The sequence below is a fragment of the Aquila chrysaetos genome, chromosome 8 (assembly GCF_900496995.4).
Source record: "Aquila chrysaetos chrysaetos chromosome 8, bAquChr1.4, whole genome shotgun sequence".
Lineage (NCBI taxonomy): Eukaryota > Metazoa > Chordata > Aves > Accipitriformes > Accipitridae > Aquila > Aquila chrysaetos.
In genome coordinates, this window is record NC_044011.1 from 44,943,022 (window position 1) to 44,963,682 (window position 20,661).

The 20,661-nt window shown below is 38.9% G+C and overlaps 1 protein-coding gene across 5 annotated transcripts in view; it reads left to right on the top strand.

Annotated features, from left to right (window-relative positions):
• The window catches only part of ZBTB44 (zinc finger and BTB domain containing 44), a 42,018-nt gene extending 23,615 nt beyond the window's left edge, over positions 1–18,403 (top strand). For 2 of the 5 annotated variants that reach the window (XM_030022145.1, XM_030022144.1), the window contains 4 exons: positions 1,401–1,485; positions 7,182–7,345; positions 9,696–9,996; positions 12,122–18,403. In XM_030022145.1, the coding sequence (XP_029878005.1) occupies positions 1,401–1,485; positions 7,182–7,345; positions 9,696–9,996; positions 12,122–12,404 (833 nt within the window). In that variant the 3' untranslated portion in view covers positions 12,405–18,403. The remainder of the gene's footprint in view (positions 1–1,400; positions 1,486–7,181; positions 7,346–9,695; positions 9,997–12,121) is intronic. The other 3 variants (XM_030022146.1, XM_030022147.1, XM_030022148.1) reach the window with 3 other exon arrangements.
• Positions 18,404–20,661: the final 2,258 nt, after the last annotated feature.

Here is a 20,661-nt window from a genome sequence, read left to right on the forward strand (position 1 = left end):
GGGTTCCCAGATTCAGATTGCTCATGTACCACTCTCTTAGAAAGCAGAATTATTTTTACTATAGCAGCAAGAGCAGCTCCTAGCACTGTCCTAAGCTTTGCTCGTTCTCAAGATGTAGGTGTAGAGAGAGAAATCTCCTTCGCCCATCTGTTCTCGTCTTACATGGATTCAGTGGTAGAGACCCAAAGGCTGTTCAGAAAAGTTCAAGCGGTGCTTAGTATTCAGTCTCAACAGAGGGAAAAGGAGGCAAGACGGAATTACCACTTACAAGTGACTTTCATGCTACTAATCATACATACGTCATGGTTTGGGAGCCCCTGTTTTGGAGAGGAATGACAGCAATTCTGATCCTTTGGAAATTTGGCTGAGTTCAGTCATTCATTTTTATCATCTCGCATTGCACCCATAGACATCATCAGAGGAAAAGGAGGAATGTGAGGTGATCCAGTCTGCTCTCTGCACTCAGCTTAGAGGGAGCAAAACATGGTTTATCTAAATGGTCACACGTAACCAAACAAGAGGACTTTTTTTATCAAGGGGTATCGTTGGCGGGGGGCGGGTACCAGTTCTTAGAATTGTTTTAGTACTGTACTGCCAACTTCCCTCCCTGTTAAGGTGACATCAGGCCAAAATAACCTTGCTTAATATGCCTAAACAAGGATTGAACGCCAAACTCCAAGCAATGATGAGGGAGACCCGTCTGAGCAACAGTCACATCAGGTGAATTAAGTCGTAGTTTTGTTTTAGTGCTGCATTTACTTTAGATTTTGTTTCCAAAACCCACTTGGGCTACATTTGCTTGAACGTTCGTGCACTGAACAAAGCTCTGGAATGGTTTTTTGTATACATTTCTGTTACAAACAGTTGTTTGGTCTCTTTTGTGTTGCATTTCTAATTTCTCAGAGGGCTCTTCCTCTCTCAGAATCGTATCAATAAATGAAGGCATTATCAACAAATATATATATGGAAGATTTGGAACACAAAAGCAATGTAGTGTAGCAGGATTGAACTCTATTGCTCAAGAAGTCTTGAAAATTGATGAAATAGCCCCTTTAGTGAGCGTAACATTTCTGCTTTACAGTGTTAGTACTGGATGTGTTTTGAAAGCTCTGGCTGTATTTAACATAGATTCTTTCCATTTTCTAGGTGTGCCACATATTTGCCCTTTATTGAGTTGTCCTTTTACTAGATAATCTGTGCACAGGAGAAGTTGATCTGGAACACGTTGTTTCTGGGTTTTCTAAATGATTTTCCCAAGACAATTCTAGTATCTTATCACCTAGGAAGCAGTGTCTCTCAGAGATTTGGGAAAGCAAGCTTTATGTGTATTTACCTGCCCCCCCCCCCCCCTCCCTTTTGAACACTTATTTGCATTAAATTGCCCTTTTTTCTTTGTCTAGGCTCAATAGATGAGGGGGTTACGGAGGGATTACCCACACTCCAAAGTACCTCTGGCACTAACGCTCACGCAGATGATGATGATCGGTATGTACCAATGTAGTGTGCAAACTGTTCTGCAGCAAGTGCTGTGCTGTAATTAACCTACCCAGCCTTAATCCCAGAATGTTTAGTTGTTCATACATCTACTTCTCTGTGTTGATCTAAGTACAATCGGTGCCTGAAGGTTCAGATGCTTTAGAAGAATGTAGGTGATGAAAGTCAGAATTTGCTTACTTGTTGCTTTTCATTTCCTGTCTATTTCCAGGGAACACTGGTGAAGAAAGATATTGATGTTTTTGCTGTTTCCTCATCGCTGCTCTTTATTAATAAATTAAAAAAAAAAAAAATCTTTACTGTGAAACAGGTGTGGTAGTTGCATGCATGCTAAAGCTGACGTAAAGCCACAAAAGCAACAAAATGAAAACAAGTACCTAGTCTTGGCTTCACCAGACATTGCTGTTGCCATAAACCACAGAACAGGCAGAGCAGCCTTAAATCTTTTCTCCCAAACTTTCTTCAGGTAGCTTCTTACCAAGATGCTGTGTGTCACTTACTGTAAATATTTAGCAGTCTTTTGCTGTGCTGAGATGAGTGATTTATTAAGGGAATCTCTTATAAGGGAAGGCTGGGAGAGAAGGCCAAACTAAAATGGGTCTGTTTCATCGAAGATGTATCATAGTTCTGTCAAGCAAAGTGATGTACCTGCAAGTGGCATACAAGGGTACACACAACTGGTTTGACTCTTATTTCTTTGCTTTTGTGGTATGTGTCAAGTATGGCGTATAGCTAGCTGTTCCCTTTCTGAGCAAAATTTTTTAAGTATTGACAAGGCAGCTTTTGCATAGTGTTTTGTCAGACAAGTGGGTCTGAGGAAGAAGTGTGAACCTTTGGGAGTTGTTCCAGAAACTGTCAAGTGAAACTCCCTATAGAGATAGCTATCAAGAGCTGCATCTTCATAGCTCAAAATCTTTCCTGCCGTTTCCATCTAAAACCTGTCCCATTGTAGGATTAAACCTGAAGGGAAAATAACTGCCTAAGATAAGATTTTTTGTATGACATATAAGATTTTAGCTAACTGCTAACAAACCTCAGTATAAAAATAATACCCAGCACTTAGGGTTTGAACTGATAGTAGGAGCACATGTTGCATTAGAACTAATCCAGGTTTGTAAAGCTATAATTCTAAAGTCAAGTGGCATATATATTTTCAGCAGTGGATTATTTCAGAAATTTCCTATTAAATTGCAAAGCTTCAGCACAAACTGTGTAGAAGATTCAAAATATATAAAATCCTTTGAACACACTGAAAATTCCCACTGAAAGATCTCTTCCATGCAGAGAAGGGAAGAATATTTGCCTTAGTTTATGCCCAAGTTTGAAAATTATTAGTCTCAGAGTAACAGAAGCATCAGCAAAATGAACCAGAATTTGCACATTGTTTATATAACAATAAAGGAACCAAAAGTTGCGGGAATTTATGAGAATTTTAGACTCCAGAACTAAAATTTTCTATCAAGTGATTTATTTTATAAATTCAAATGAAAGTGCCAAGACTGTACTTATTCCATGAATCAGTTAAATGTGTAAAATGGTGCTTTCAAGTCCTAAGAAGTTTTCTTTCACATGCCTGTGTGTATATGCCTGTCAGGATGGGACAGTGCATTCTGATATGCTGTGACAGCCCTTCAAACACTGGACCTTTAAATTCCCATTTCAAGCACAGGATGGGCACATCAGCAAATAAATATGGCCTGTCATTCACTGTGCAGCAATTTGGGCACACAGTTTTGGGTGCATAAGAATTCTGAGTAAAATAAAACATGTATCTCTAGCTGAATCAAATAAAAACATGATCAATAAATCATACGGATGGAGAAAATTTCCCTCACTTTCTGGGGTTTTTTTGTTGTTTGGTTTTTTTTTAATGCACCATTAGTTTAAGTCCAGGTTGTACATTGCTTTGTTTGTAGAGATTCTCAAAATGTCCAAATCAGTTGTGAGTGGACAATACAAATTTATATTGACAAGTGTATTTTTTGGTAAGTATATATTATATAGAATCATAGAGTCGTAGAATGCTTCGGGTTGGAAGGGACCTTAAAGATCATGTAGTCCAACCCCCCTGCCATGGGCAGGGGCACCTTCCACTAGACCAGGTTGCTCAAAGCCCCATCCGACCTGGCCTTGAACACTTCCAGGGATGGGGCATCCACAACCGCTCTGGGCAACCTGTCCCAGTGCCTCACTACCCTCACAGTAAAGAATTTCTTCCTTACATCTAATCTAAATCTACACTCTTTCAGTTTAAAACCATTATTTCTATTCATAAAACATAAAATGTAAAAATATTCCTATTCATAAAACAAAGCAAAAGACTGGTCCATCTAAAGGTCTTTCAATATTACATCCTTACCACTGTGGAAACAATCATAACTATTTCAAAATTTAAGATGTTTTATCTCTTGAGTTTCTGTGTTAAATAATTAACATCATTGATTAGTCCTCCTCCATAATCAGTGTTTCATGAACAGCAGGTCACATGTAATTGTTGTCAGCTTAATAGACACACAGGAATCTGTTAAGTATTAAAACTACTGTTTCACAGTGAAGTCTGATAGATTCTTTCTCTGATATTCTGCATTTGAATTGTAATACACTTTTCTAACACGGATCTTTAATTCAGCCTTGGCTGGTTTAACAGTTAGTCTCTGTCAGTTTGTGGCTGCATTTAAAAAGGAGTTGCAAAGGCTCAATTATAAAAGATCTCTCTGATCCAATATAATGAGAACCTCCACTGTTCTAAAATAATTGTTATTGACAAGTAAAGAATATTTCTAGGCTCACTGAGCATTTTGGCGTTCACATTTGTCAGAGGTTAGTTCTACATAGTTAAATATGTATATAATCTCTTGGTGAAAAGAAGAAAAAAATTGCGAGTAGAATGTTTTAGCATTACAGTGAAAACATTTTAAACCTATCTCTTTATCTAGCTGTTACAGAAATTCTCTGAGATGTTAGACAAATCTCAACTGTTAAACGCCACATTTATCACAAACTGCAAGTCATGAAAATTTGAGTATATATGGGGAAAAAGCAGCAGTGGAGAGAAAATATGATTGTGTTTCAAATGTAATTTCTTTATTGTGCTAAGGTCCGCAGTTATGTCACCAATAGGCATTTCAGCCTGCTTGCAGTGTAAGGATGGAAAAAGACATGCCAGTCACTGGTAGCTGGAGAGCCTCGTGATTCCCGTTTTATCTGCTTGAACCAGCCTTTCTCATCATGAAGCTTTTATGTAGGAAAAAACCAAACTTTATTTTAAATTTCTTCTAGGGAGATTGTCCCCATAGCACTTCTCCTTTCTGTTTCAGTTGCAGAGAAGCTGGCACCAGTACAGGCTTTGAGGATGAGCTAGCCTGAGAAAGCTGGAAACAAAAGGAGAGCTGTGGCTCCTAATTTCTGCCCTAGTTTGAGCGTCTCCCTAGAAAGCTCTAGGAGCACAATGCACTTTTGCCTCTTCACAATCCCCTAATGCAGGAGTGAGGGAGGAAGGACCTAAGAAACATGTTACCAGAAGATGAAGTTTGCTATAAAGCAAGTTAAACGTTGTCACAAAAAACCAACATGTAATTCTTGTTTGAGCACACCACATGTGTATATTTATATGTACATCTAAGAGCAGGAGTTCTTGCTGCCCAGCCAGTCATCCCTTTATCACCCCTGCATTGCAGCTGTCACTTCTGATGGCACGTAGCTGTGAAAATTTTAATTGTGAATTCTCCAGTCAGCTGAGCGCAAGGAAACCTTTTCTGAAGGGATTTGCCCCTTAGCCAGACTGCATGACATTTGTCAAATACCAGATGAGGGGCAAGTGGTCCATCCTGGGCCCAAATCAGTTTGGCTATTTGATTATTAGGCTATTATGGCAGCTGGACTTCTATGCCTTATGCTTTTTTTGCAATGTTGTTGTTGTTGGGTTTTGGTTTTGGGTTGGTTTTGGTTTCTTTTTTTGATAGCAGACCTGTCTGTTAGTCTGCGTTGATGGAGTTTTCATTGGTAAAGTGGAAAGCGTATAGTCATACCAACTCCAGAGACAAAACTGGTGTTTCCACATCTGAGTAGAGTAAAATCTGTTCTTTATCTAGTGATCTACTCACAAAGAGGAACAGGAGTGCCAGAGTTTGTCAGAAATGTGATTAGACGAATCAGAACCTATGTTTAAAAATACCCTCATTTACTGCAAGTGCATTTGGTGACCCATCCAGAAATCCTTATGGGTTTTACAGACTGATTGATACTAAACTCCTGCAGGAAAGACTTTTATCTTGTGTATATCGAGAGATACCTGGTGCTCGCTCTCTCCAGATAAATCTTGCAACTGGAACTTTTGCCACCAATACCCATCATTGTACTCAGAATTCAGATACACAGTTCTCACAGTTGTATTGACATCCATTTCCAGAGTGCATAAAGACAGTTAAGGTATTGAATTTAAAGAGATGGTCTTGTCCTCCTGTGCTGATCTGCTCTGTGGTTTTTTGTATGATGTGTAGGAAGATGTATTTGTGCAAAGTACACATTTCATTCCTGTGAACGTTAGAAGCCCACTAATTCAGCCTAACCTTGAAACCAACAGTCTGGGCTCGAGATGGAAGCAGAACAGCAAAAGGATTTGTTCAGTTAGGGAGACTTTCTGCTCCTGTGTGCAACAGGAGACATCATTGTACTTTTTTCTCAATACATTTCAGACATTACAGTTTAGTAAAACTAAAATTGCATTGTTCTGGCCATGGAGTATTCAGGGTCAGAGCAGTTCCCTGCTGCCAGTGACATCTGATCTTCCATCAGGCTGTGAGCAAGCTGAAATGTCTATTTCAACAAAAAAACATAGATCTTAATGCTCAGGAAAGGGAAACCCCAGGTAAGTACAAACTCCTATTGTTACTATGTTTGTACCAGCAGATCTGTTTTCATTTCACTGTGCCCTTTAGCAAAGCAAGTTCCTTGCCAGAGGACTGGGATTATAACACTGTAGTTCCCTTAAACGGTTTGCAGCTAGAGGCTATGTAGGAGCAATTAGTCAGTTTTAAATAAATTACTTTGAAAGTTAAATTGTTCCTTTATTATAGTCTGTGTGCTGTTTTTTAAATACGGCACTTGAGCTAGTCTCATAGAGCCGATTGAATCAGACAAGGAGCAAGTATTGATTAATTAGATTAATATTTTAAACTTAGAAATATGTAATTGTAGATACTAATGTTTGTTCATTGAACTTGGATTGAAATGAAAATGAATCGGCTTTAATTTCGTTTGTAAATATCACTGAAGCTGCAGAATAGTCCTTTGCTTTCCAATTTGCTCGGTTCTTTAAATTCTTCCTCGGGGACTGTTTGCTGATTGTAAATCATCGATACGCTTGAGAAAATGCCCATGCCTGGAAAATAAAGTTCAGTTTGCAGCTGGTGCTTAGACCTGTTGCTCAAAGAAACAAAAGTCAGAGGTTATTCTCTGGTTTTGTTCAGATGTGCAAAGTCAGTGACTATAAGACTTCAGATGCAGGTCAGACGCATTGCTATAGAGGCAGAGATTTCCAGCGTACATACAGATTTCAACAGACATGGGAAACGCCAGTCTTTTTCTTCTTCTCATACAAATGTGTTCAAGGTTCAGATTTCCATGGACAAGGCTTCTTACTTTTTTCCTCTAGCTTGCTTGTAAATCAGTGAATTTTTTCTTTGTAGTTTGGAGAACGTTCAGTATCCCTACCAACTCTACATTGCTCCTTCTACCAGCAGCACAGAGAGACCCAGCCCAAATGGTCCAGACAGACCTTTTCAGTGTCCAACCTGCGGGGTCCGGTTCACTCGCATTCAGAACTTAAAACAACACATGCTTATCCACTCAGGTAAGAAACGTTACTGTTTCCAAGAATTACTCATTTATAGACTCACAGAGGTTTGCTCACTGTGCAGCAAATATAATAATGCAATTCTTTTTTAATCATCTGCCAAGTGCTTGAGGATTTATTTCAGAAAGATTGGGTAGAGGTATGTCTCATTGAATGCTTGTTTTGATACATCAAATCTGACTGATATCTCTACTCATGGATGATTAGCATTTGTGTGGACCGAAAAAAAATCTGATTGCCTGAAACTCATCAGAATAAGTCATTTTCATGATAAAGATTTGAGATGAAATAAAGTATACTTGGCTTTTTTATTATACTAAAGAAGTGATGTAGATTGAAATTCTTCCTCTTACATGTTGTAATTGTCTGCTGTGTTTTAGAGGAGACTTGCAGCCATAAGAAAATATTATCTGTCTTAAGTCCTTGCATTGAAGAATGTTGTATCCCTTTGGATCTCAGAATTTTTGGAGGCATTGCAGGACAACTGAATTGGTTTGACAATCAATTTAGCTGCTACAGATAGTACGGGTAGCAAAAGGTTTGTGTGAATGTCTCCTCTGAGTCTTGATCCCCAAATTGTTGCATTTGTTTTGATTTCTAACCTAAGTATGAACTCCTAATGTCTTTGCTGTCAGTGTTTTTCAAGACTTATCAGCATTATCTGGCAATAGCATTGACATTTTAGTGAATCAAGGGAATATTAAAGGGTTATTGCACTTGAGCACTAAACCTCATAGTTTAGCATCTCCTGGTTTGAGCTTGACTCTTACCTGCACACAGACGCTGTACCATTTTTGGGCAGAGCAACCACAATTGTCAAGGTGTCATTTTTTCACTGTCAGGAATTATTTGTCAAATCCCTTAAAGCAAAATGACCATACTATGTCTAGGGCAGCAGTAATAGTATGTGTTTAATACTTAAAAAAGCAAACTTTGTGGGCATATTGGGTGCGAAATTATCCCAAGCCGGTTGCTAAAGTCTTAATTGTCAGCAGACAGACAAGCTTCAGCAAAGCATCTCTGGCTGACCTGTCAACTGGCAACCCCTGGGCAAAGTTGGGCGAGATTTGAATAGCTGTTTCAGAGTAATTAGCATGCAAAAGAAACTAAAAACTTGTAAATGTTGGAAGTGTTTTCACATAAGCAAAATGGCTGAAGAGATTTTCCTCAAACTATCAGAGGAAATAGGTGCCCTTGGACAGTACGAACGCATGAGAAGTTTTAGCTCCACAAGACAATATTCTAGTATATTAACTTGTTTTCAGATGCTTAACGAGGAGTTTCAGTGTAACCTTAACTACAGCTTTCTCTGTATAAAAGCCCCAATTAAAAGTTCAGCTCCTGCTTTGAACATAAGGAAAGCAGAGTGAAAGACTGGTGGAATTAACAGCCTGGACTGATGCACATTCAGCCTTTTGAAAAAAACTTTTTTATTCCTTGACAGCCCTATTATGAATAGAGCTCCATATACCAGATTCTTGGCCTCATGTTTGGATTTCCGCACTTTCTGGAGTTCAGACTTTTTATTGAATCTTAACTTTTTGGTGATTCAGTCTCCTATGTTGCAATAGTTCTGTTTGGGTGTGATTACATACTCCCAGCCACTGCAACATGTTGCAGAGCTCATATGTTTTAGGGTTTTATTAGTGCCTGTAATAAATGAAAAATGAACTAGTAATAAAATTTCTAAATTAATACGAGAAAAAAATGAGAGGAATGAACCTAAACTGTCTTAGAAAGCTGTCTGTCATGCAAAGTTGCTGAAGATTCTTGTATAGAAAGGTTCCCACGCAATATAAAGGCTGCTACTTCACCCTTTTATCACCATTCCTGCTGCATTACAGGGGCATCCTTGTGCACACAGTCCCCCTGCCAGAACACTTCTCTGAGGCCAAAGGCAGCCAGAAAAAGACATTGCAATTAAGGTTAGTCTGATAATTGCATTGTTGGGAACCAGTCTGGCACAAGAATCTCCCGAGATCAAAGGAGTTCAAAGATGGTTTGAGATGACTGCTGCGTCGGATACTTTTTGGCTGTGGCTCAGGATCTTAACCATTGTATAATCCATGGAGGCTTACGTTCATTTTAAACTGTGGGGAAGAAGACCTGTAAGCCTTACGGACAGGTTACATTGTTATGAAATTTATTGGCAGTTGGTTCTGAGGAAGTGTAGCTCTGTTCTAATTGTTTCTGCCATCTCACAGTTAACCAGAGAATTTCTTCCTAAAACAGAGCTTCGCTGTGACTGGCCACAGCTGCTGTCCTTTTGCTGTTAGAAATCAGGAAGGATTTTGGCAGTGACCTCTCATTACAAAAGGTGAACATTTTTTTGCTCTCTCTTCCGCAGGCATTAAACCATTTCAGTGTGACCGCTGTGGGAAAAAGTTCACCCGAGCTTACTCGCTAAAGATGCATCGCCTGAAGCACGAAGGTAAACGCTGTTTCCGGTGCCAGATATGTAGTGCCACTTTCACTTCCTTCGGGGAATATAAACACCACATGCGGGTTTCCCGGCATATTATCCGCAAGCCTCGGATTTACGAGTGCAAAACATGTGGCGCCATGTTCACCAACTCTGGAAATTTAATCGTTCACCTGAGGAGCTTGAACCATGAAGCGTCAGAGCTAGCAAACTACTTCCAGAGCAGGTGAGGTGCACAGCAAAAACCTAACAGGGAAACTTGCTTTTTTTTTTTTTTTTCTTTTTGCCTTTTTTTTTTTTTTTTTTCTCCTAAATCATCTTTTCCTGCTTTCAGGGCAGCCTGCTGTGCCTCTCATCAGGTTGCCAGCTAATTTCAGTCAAATTCATTCTTGCGCCACTATCTGTTATATCTGATCTGTCTTACAGCATATAAGCTATATAGGAGGGTACTGAAGAATCAAGTGATATGCAGAAGCTGCTTCTGGGCTACTCTTAATTTCTCTTTTCAGTAGTATCTATGGACAGGCTAATGGTGTTAAGCCATAGCGTTCTATACTATAGTATCTGTGGAGTTCTGTAAATGATTTGCTATTCAAAATCTCGTACATAGCCTGTTCGCTTACATAGGGAATAGACTTATTACTTCATTTTAAGTACTTGCTTGATGGTGGATATTGTGGAAAGATTGCATGATTCCATACCTTCTCTTTTTTCATTTTCTAGGTAACATATTACTAAATGAGTAGGCTAATAGGGTTTGAAATCGTAAGGGCCAGTTGGGCATTTTTTGTTTATCAGGGCACAGAAGACTTGGCGTATCTCACAAATGCACTTCACTGAAGACTATTTAAAGGGTTCTGAGGCATCAGACTAGCACTGTATTCTCATATTGAAATAAATGTTTGTAACTGTTGGAATTTGAGATAGAAAAATACAAAAGTGGATGAGGAAAATTGGAGAAAGATCTCTCAGCTCTTAAATCTATAGAAAGAGAGTGCAGCTTGGTGTGTGTAAGTCATCTGACTTCAGCAATGCAAAAGAAATGTGTTGTAAATATTACAGCGTCTACAATACCATCCCTCATGATATCTAGACATTATGCTTTTTCCCCTACAAAACATTTCAGCATTTTGTTCTACTTGGTTATCTCAGAAGTGATGTAGGATGAAAAAATTGCAAAACAAACCAGGAAAGCCAGTGACTGTTTTTCCAACAGAATATTGTTTATAATACAAGTACTTCATATCTGTGGGTTTACGCAGTTCTTGTTCTTAGCACTTGTGCCAAAACTAGAGTGAAAACTCTAAGGGATGATGCCATGATTGTGGTAAGCACTTTATTGTTGTTGTCAGATTAAAGTATGTGATTTTAGTTGTCTATAGGCCTTCCTTTAGTTTGAATTTGCAAACACTAGGTTTAGCATAGTTGATTGTGAATTTGGATTTGAAGCAGTGAATGCTGCTGTCATTTAAGAGGAGGACTGCGTTTAAATGATTATTACAAGGAGGAACCAAAGCATGCAAACGTGCATATATGTAGGATAGAGACATATATATATATACTTGCCTCAAGTACAAACTTACATGTCTGGTGCTGAAAATTTGCAAAGAAATTTTATTTTCGTTATGTGCTCATGCTCTGAAAATACTACTGGAGAGTTTGGTAGATTTTCTTTGGGTATACTCAGCCATCAGTTGGTAAGAGTAAGTTACAGAACTGTTGTCCAGAAAGAACTGAGGGAAAGAAATGCAATTCCATTCTTTTCACAGTAGTGTGACATGTGTCAACATCACAAAACACCGCTGTAAGTTGGCAGCCTCCGTATGCTTTCAGCAGAACCCTTGCTTTCAGGCCTCATGCTTCTGTTTACAGCCTGTCCACTCTGAGAGGAGTGCTGCTGCTGTTTCTTGGGTGGATCTTACCTCAGTGGTGGAAAAGGCCCACATCTTTGCCAGCGCTGAACTCATTTTTCTTTCTGTTTTTAAAGGTTGAGTGCTCCCTTTTTTCAATGAGGTTTTCAGTGCCATATGATGTTCCAGACATTAACTTTCATTCTCATCAAGGTGATACAATCTAAATAATAAGAAGTTGCTGTGTAGGAAATATGGATGCAAAACAATGCGAAATAGATGCCTTTGAATAAATTCTCTGTGTATTTAAATGAGAACCAGGTTATAGTGCTTAGTGAAGTATGTCGCCGTGATGATCTTGGAGCAATGTGAAATGAATATCGTTGTTCTCTGTGCAATGCAGTGTGTAGCTTGTGTGATGTATCTGATACAAAGTAGATGATATCGCTAATGTTTGTGTGAGAAATGACATTTCTCTTCTGTCCTTTGCCCCTCTTCTAGTGACTTCCTAGTACCGGACTACTTAAACCAGGAACAAGAAGAGACCCTCGGGCAGTATGAGCTAGGGGAGCATGGCTTTGAAAGCAACTCTTCTGTCCAAATGCCTGTCATTTCACAGGTGTCGTCAACTCAGAATTGTGAAAGCACTTTCCCCTTGGGGTCTCTGGGTGGGTTGGCAGAGAAGGAAGAAGATGTGCCAGAGCAGCCAAAGACTAACGCCACTGCTGAGGCAGCCGCAGGTGACCCTCCGAAACCGGAGCTGTCATCTATTACTATTGAATAATTCATGGTTTGGTTTCATTTTTGTTCTTTGGAAAGTGCCTGTGTTTGGTCCTGTACATTTTAATTTAATTTTTTTAAACAAAAGTGGGGAGATTTTCCCTTTTTACTTTGTAAGCTACGCTTTAAACAGAAAACTGCAACAGACGTTACATTATTTTTCATGACTGAATGATCACTTCTGTGAAAATATTTAAGACTGAATGCACAAAAAGATCTTGTCAGAACATCATGGAAGCTGTGATACACTTCTAAAGAAGAACAACTGATTCAGATCACTTTAACTATTTCTTCTTCCACAGTTAGAGCAGCTCATTAAGTTTCTCTTGCTTCTGCAGACCCTCTGGTTAAGGGAAAGAAATCAGAGGAATCCTTTTTAAAATGGCAAACAAAAGGATGCATTGGAAATCATTATTGAACAGTTTTGACTAGTTTTGAGTGGATGCTTTAATCTTCTGCATAAAAAAATGACACTTCCTATCTCTGTGCCTGCTGTTTTTCAAAGCGCTTACTGTAACCCTTTTCTTGGAAATGGTAAGCATTTTTGAAACTAACAGTCACACGCTTTTTAAAAACACATTGTCCCTTTTCATCTCAGATGAATCAGTTTTGACAAACCAAGTGATGTCATGCCAGGTATTCCTACTTCTTATATTCCAGTCCTTTTAGAAACTGCTTGATCAAATAGCCTGTCCAGATTTGCCCATCTAAGGTTAGGCGTGGAAATACTACGGTCAGGAAAAGCTTAATGGTGCATAATGAATTGAGGATGACAGAAAAGTATATATCCGTGCAAGCCTGACAAATATCTCATGACTGTATCTTTCTGTAGAAGGGGAACCACGTATGAAAAGTAAGGTTTTCCCAAACTGAAATTCTTAAATCATGACCAGATTGTTTGCAGTTCTGGTCACTTCCCCCTATCATATATACTGTATTTTTACTAATGTCCAAAAGCTAGCTAGAGGGAGTTTACAGATGGGAAAAAAATGAGCTCTTTTGTGCATTATTGCACATTTTTTTGTTTATACATATGCATGTATAGTTTCTGAGATTTTTATTAGTCTGTTTTGGACAAAACAAGCAATTTATTCTCTGTAGAGGCCAACTTTCTAACCCAACAGGGGGTTGTTTACAAAAAGCCTATATAGCAATGATGAATTGTTCCTGTTTCAAAACATTTTAAATCCTTGCCAACTCGGTTTATTAAAGGCCATTACTCCAGCTACATACACAGCTCAAGTAAGCAATAAATTGAAAGATTTGCAATTTCGTTTTTCCATATTTAGAAAAAGCTGCAAATTTAGGGTGTGGGATTTTCAGAGCAGTGAGTCTTGTTATGCCGAGGGTTTTTGGGCTATAGTACTGCTTTGAAACCTAAATTAGGAAATATATTAGGAGGTTTGTGATTTTTCTTATTGCTTCTGAAGTTAACTCAGTGTTTGATGCCAAATGCCTGTCACCTACAGAAGACATGCTGAGCGAGTAGGTATTACTTGATCTTAGTATTCCAAAGGCATGATACACTCCGTTAGTTTTGAATCTTGGGTTTTTTTAAATTGTCCTCTGTCCGGATTTGTTTTATGCAAACATGAGGAGGAAATGAAACCAATGGAGAAAGGTTGCTCTTGAAGAAACAGAAGACACAAAAGTCGTATTATATTGCAAGATCAATTTGTATTCAGTTAGCTTAGGCAGCTCTCATACTCTCTAGGTCTGAGTTGTTTCTACTAATAGCCAACTTTTGTAAGGAAAAAAAGTTTATTGCCCTTTGGAAAGAGCTTAAAGGGTTTCAGTGACTTTTAACAATTTTTCTTTGCTGTGTTTTAGGTAAAAAACACACATTTTAGTTAAATAGAGTGAAAACAGTTGGGATTTAAGTCCTTTCCAAGTTACTGGAATGAAGTTTCTCCACCAGATCCAAAGGGTGTTTTAGAAACATGCTGCAAAGAAGTTCTCTGCTACAATTCAGTCTTGTATGTCTACCTTTGTAAGTCTTCTTAAAAGGGCTTGAAGGACAAATTCTTTTTTTGGGATGCTGTGCTGTGAATTAGTCCAGTGTCTGTTGATGGGCTGAATTTAAAGACCAGTTCTCTTCCACTTCTGATTTCTGTAACTGAGAAGGCAGTGAGACAAGACAATGCCTTTTGCTGAGTTTTATCCTGAATTATAGGGCTATGACACTGAACTCAAATACAGAATGTTCTTTTTTTTCTGATAAGTGTTACTCCACTTCGCAGGTATATGAGAATCCTTTGTGATTCATGTAGTAAAAGGTACTTCACACAGAAACACATTTCCAGACTGTACAGATGTAATAATCACAGGTGATGGACATAATCTTCTGTTAGAATCTGATAATTTTCACCCATTGGATATTTTGCTAAACAGTTTATTGGTGAGGTGATGTGCAAATACAGAATAGACATATCTGGATATTGGATTTTCAAGACTTAAAATTTTGTGTCAGAAGGCAAACTGCTTTCTGAATACCAAAGAGAAGGGGGGGGGGGGGGGAGTTAAAAAGACTTTGTAGCTCTAATCTGTTCTTCCTTGAAAAGGAATGAGTATCATAAACTGTTAACACCTTGGTACAAGGCAAGTCATGGGTTTCATTGTTCATTGCACCGTGTTACACATTATCTTTTCAATGCTGTAATCTCTGTGTAACATCTTAATTTAGTTCTCACTTTTCAATCTGATTCAACTGCAGGAACAATAGAGTTCTTAGAGGATTTTATTTGTTTGTTTGTTTTAGGGTTGGGTTTCTTTGTTAATTTTCCTGTTTGTAATTGTTTCTTGTTAATATCTCTTTTCTCCATAGAAGTGAACACAGATTAAATATAAATATCGTTTTATTTCTCCTCCCTAACTTGTTGGAAGTGTTCAGTTCTTTGAAATGCTGGTGGTCTTCACAGGAGAGGTGTAAAAACATAGGACATCTTAAAACAATCTCTGTTGCTAATATGCTTAGATTCCAAATTGAGTGAGATAGATACCTAACTAAGCTAGACGAAACTTGCCTTAAGCTACACTTGGGATTAAACCTAAAGCATAAATTTCTTTCAATACATTATCAGAGGGGGTTTTGAACTCTGGACTGCATTTTCTTTTTTTCTCTTTTTTTTCTACCACGCCCCCCCCCCCCCCCCCCCCCAAAAAAAAAAAAAAACCAAAAAACAAACAAACCAACAAGAACCAAACCCATTATTTGGTATGCATTTATATTTCTGCTTGACAAGGATCACAGAATAGTTGAGATTGGAAGGGACTCTGGAGGTGATCCCCGTACTCAAAGCGGAGTCAGTGAGAACTGGTTGCTCAGTCCAGTCGGGTTTTGAATATCTGCAGAGATGGAGAGTCCCCAACTTCTCTGGGAAACCTGTTCCAGTGTTTGACCACCCTCACCATAGAGAAGGTTTTAGTATGTTTACATGGGTTTTCTTGTATTTCAGTTTGTGCCCACTGAGAAAGGTCTGGCTCTATCTTCTTTGCCCCCTACTATCCAGTAGTTTTACCCATGGATAAGAGCCCCCTGAGCCTTCTCCAGACAAAACAGTCCAATCACTCTCAGCCTGTATGGCAGATGCTCTAGTCCCCTCATCATCTTTGTGGCCCAATTTCTTCCAAGTAATTACACACACGACCCATTGCAGCAGTTTCTTTGTCGATGAGTAGTCTCCAAATTCATTCACAGAGTGATTTATGTCTTGCTTTTGCATATCCTTCTCCCATGTGGCACCAATCTTTGCACTCAGTGGAAAATCCGTTCCTCACCCATTTATTTTGCAAGCAGAGTGCCTTCACTACCACAGAACTAGCAAGGTTCTGCCGTATGCCAGGGACCTGGATTCTCAGAGTCTGTGCAGGGTCTTTACTCCTTGCATATTGTGTAAGCAGTACGTCTGATGGGAACAATGGGAAAGGAAGGGATAGGTTTTTTCCTGATTTAACGTGGTTTTTTGGGAGAGGGGAAAAAATTCAGAAGCTTTCTATTTCCCCACAAAGAGTGGAAGAAAAAGAAGTGATGTTTTAGCCGTGCGGGAGATTTGGCCAAGTTGTAAGGGTTTGTTTTGTTTTTTGATGCAGACACGTAGCACAACTCCCCTGGACATCCATGGGGATGCCTACACATTTAGCAAATTAAGCTCCCCGTCAGAACTGCTTGACACTGTTCTTACACAACATTAAAAAAAGACGTGTGTTCCTGATGATTTGTCTGTCTTACTACAGTTTGAGTTTAGTTGTCAGGCTCGCAGATACTATGGTCAAGTCTCTCATACTGAGAGATTAGTAGACTAGGTTATTGAAAATGGTTCTGGGTTCACATGTATCTTGAGTCTAAAAGGTGTGAATTTAAACTTTTTTAAAAAGTAATAGCTGCCAATGCAGTAAAATATATTTTATAAGACTATGATCCCTATACGTCCCTTACGGGATAAAATTTTATTCTTTTTAAGCTATGGTTCAAAGTTTTGATATGAGGGCTTCAGTCGCTTCTTGGTTGCTGGCTTTCCCCTCCAGCCCCAGGATGTAAGAGCACTGAGACTATTGCCGGTCTCTCTCTGAGACGAACCATGAGGCATTTTATATGCAAATAGAATGGGAGCTTTGTGCACCCTGCAGGGATGGAGAAAATGCAGATGTAGGAGCACCTGTTGCTCCTACATCCATTGCAACTTCCACACCATCAGAATATGGAAAATAGCTAATTTTCATTCAGATTGATTAAGTTCAAGTTTTGCTTACAAGGTGAAACCCAGTTTTGGAGGGTTCTCATCTCCAATTATAGACATAATAAATTCCATAGCATCTTGATGACAGATAAGAGGGTTCAAGGCCAGACGGTGCCTCAGCCACATCAGAGGTCCCTAGTAAATAGTCGGTTCAAAGTATTTGAGGAAATGTACCATAAAAAACAAATGTGAATTTTTTTAATGCAACAGTACTTACTGCTCTGGGTTTTTGTTAACTCAATGTGTGCTATCACAGTAATTCAGTGTCCCACAGGTCTCAACTACAAATCTGGTTGCACTGAAAAAAAAAGCTGAATCAGTTTCTGGTGCTGCCAGCCTGTGTGGCAACTGTACCTACAGTCTTCCTGAGGGTTGCTGAAGTCCCCAGAGGAGTGATTTTGTTTAACCATACGTTTAGCTGATGCATGCTTTTGATATTCTGACTTATAGCCCTGGCTACACAAAGTTCTTGGACAGCTTCTTTGCCCTGTTCCTGCAGTGCCTTCACTCTAGGTGCTGCCCTATGGTGAAACCCCGAAGAGGGAAAAGAGTAAGCTGGAGGAAAAAATGTGAATTAAATTATTGTTGGGCTTCTTTGTGCATTTTAGTAACAGTGAAACCCCCTTAACTGTGCCAGTCTCCGGTCACCAGCCGTATATCCAGTTGTCATCTCATCCACAGTACAGCTTCTCTTGTTGATGCTGGCCACAGCTAGATTACTTGGCATGTTTATTGACTTAACAGAATTGTTTTTTGGTTTTGGTTTTGTTTTTTAATGTATACGATGTTTAAATACACTTCACATTTTATATAATACTATCTGGCTATTAGTATTTTTCAGGAACCATAGTTCTTGGTGGCTATATATATTTTTGTGACTTTTTTTGTAAACTAAGTGCCGTTTCAACGTTACAATCATTTTTAGAGTTATTGTAATCAATGTGAATATCATGTTTTTTCAAATCTGTTCTGAGCCTGTAGTGTTTGCTTTGTGATCATATGTGTAATGTATATATTCTGTATAGTTACATTGTACTGAAATACTAGCTTGTTTGATATAAGAAAAGTATGTATTGGGTACCTTTTTGCTAGCCTGGTTGTTTAATCTTTAAAAAAAAAATGTTCTAAAATACAAAAAAAAAAAATATCTTCAAACTGGTCCCATTATAGGTCAAAATTAAGGGGGGAGAAAAACTAGTTTTGAGTGTCTTTGGATAGAAACATGAAGCTAAGATTTTTCATTAAAATATTAATGTTTTATGGAGTATATCTTTGCTTTGTGTCGTTATTTAACTATACCAGAGTTTGTCTTATAGTACAAAAGGCACCTTCTTACACCAGGTCAAAGCTAGTAACTCTGTTGCTAGAGCTACATTCTCTTATAACTTTTGCTTATAATTAGCCTCAAAATAGTTGTCTACGAGGACAAGTCACTGATGCTGAAGCTGTCATTGAGAGGAAGGTAGTGTAAAACAAAATAAGCATTAATAAATGATTGGAGAAGTTACATGAGTAAAGAGTATTAAGAATAAAGTACACATTTCTGTTTAGTTTTCCATTGTGTATTACATTTCCTTTTGTTAATGTTCTCTTTTAGGCTGTATTCTGCAAAAGCGGTGGGGCCATCTTTTGAACGGGGTTTTATTGATGGAAAGCCAGCCAAGAATGAGCCTAATCAAATTAGTCAAAGCAGAAGATCTTTAAAAAGGACAGTAGACAGAGTCATCGTGATCACAGCTGTGCACTTCGAAATTGTCATGAAACAGCCTAGAGTCATGGGACTTAAAATACACCTCTGCTGTTTCTGGCAACCCTTGCAATTAAATTAATTTGCCTCCTACAGACCCACCTGTCTGACCAAGCTGGAATGCTGGCTGGATCAACACATAGCTAGGGCACAGGTAGGAAAATGGAAGTTTTGTAACTGCTTGGCTGAAATGATTATAACTCTACCCAGTAGCCTATATGAATAACAAGCAGGCTGGCGTGATGAATACACTAGCAGTCCAGTTGTGTTCAGCATCTGACATGGGAGTAAAAACAAAAATGGAAGAGCATTCCATGGTGCAGAGTAAGCAGCCACAATGAACTTTGGATTGGGAGAGGGTTAAGAGTTTCTAAATTCTGAGTTCTCATTTTCCTGAGCACCTTGCGTAGGGACAGAAGTATTTTATCAAACGCGTAATTGGAAGAGGGAAGATACGTGGTGAAGGCTTTAGAGAGAATGAAGTTTGAGATGTAAAGGCTTTGACTCTGTTGGTCTCCTGTAAAAGCAGGAATTTTGCTTCTTTGAAGACAGACCGACCCAGTTAGGAGTATGCAGTGATGCTTAGCAGACCATTACAAATCTAAAGCCTGTATGACTGTATATGAACATATACTATCATAAAGCTAAGGCAAGACTGCTAAAATGCATACCTTTGATGGATATCGAGGTTCAGACTTGTGACTTGAGTGGATTTTTTCCAAAGCACAACCAGATGTTTAAGTTCAGTATGAAACATCTTTTAGACATCCTTAACGAAGCAAATGTACACTATTGAAGTTTTTCCGTGGCTTCCTTATAGCGTTTAAGCATTTTATTCCTGACAGTAATGAAGTACTATTTCTTTTGCACAGAGGAGAGCAGCTGAGGTGAGATTGAACTCGTAGCTACTGAGAATGTAGTAGAGCAGGGAACAGAGTTCTCCCAGGGCTTACTGCACCATTCCTACATATGTGATATCCTGGTGAAAATGAAGCTGCTAAGAGAAACCTGGCTTGGATTATGTATAAAGTGCTTTTCACAAGCTGCTTGTGCGTGCTGCATCTCCAGAGTACCGAGCGTAACTGTCATCACCATTCTTAGAGCAGAGATTGCTGTGAGACCATGAGCAAGCAGAGCAGGGTAAGTGTGTCCATGTTAGAGCCTCGGTTACAGCTCAGAGACATGTGGTTTTCAGTTATTCTGATTTTTGGGATCTGTTAACGCTTTTTTCAGAGGAGACATGCGCTTTTGAATAGCAGATTATACACTTGCTGATAGTAGCCCTGGTTTTCTTCATTGCCTTTCACAGATCCTTTAGAAATAGGCCACAGACACCCAGAGTGAAAACCGTGTGTTTGAAAACCACTCTCAACGCTTGAGTTAATTGCCTTTGATCATGAGTTGCCTTTGTCTCAGTCACAAGGTCTCCTGGTGAAGATTAGAGAGCAACTCATGGGGCATCTATTTCTGTATCTCACTTGAACCTTTACCTCTAATTGTTGAAACTTGAACTCTTCTATCCAAATTTTGAAGTTAATGACCTCAATGTAAGAGAGGTGCTTCGCTCAACTGTATGTTCATTTGGGTGACTGTGCCACTATCACGGACTCTTAGACATCCCCCCTGTTTCTAATATAACTGATTGGATTTATGGGGGGGTATCTTTGAGAATACATCCACTGCATCTGGCTAAACTGCATTCCCAGTCTTCCGTATGCCTGCATCAAGCTAGATGCTCAGGCCCTGTGTTTTGTAATACTCACATCATTTAGAAGGTA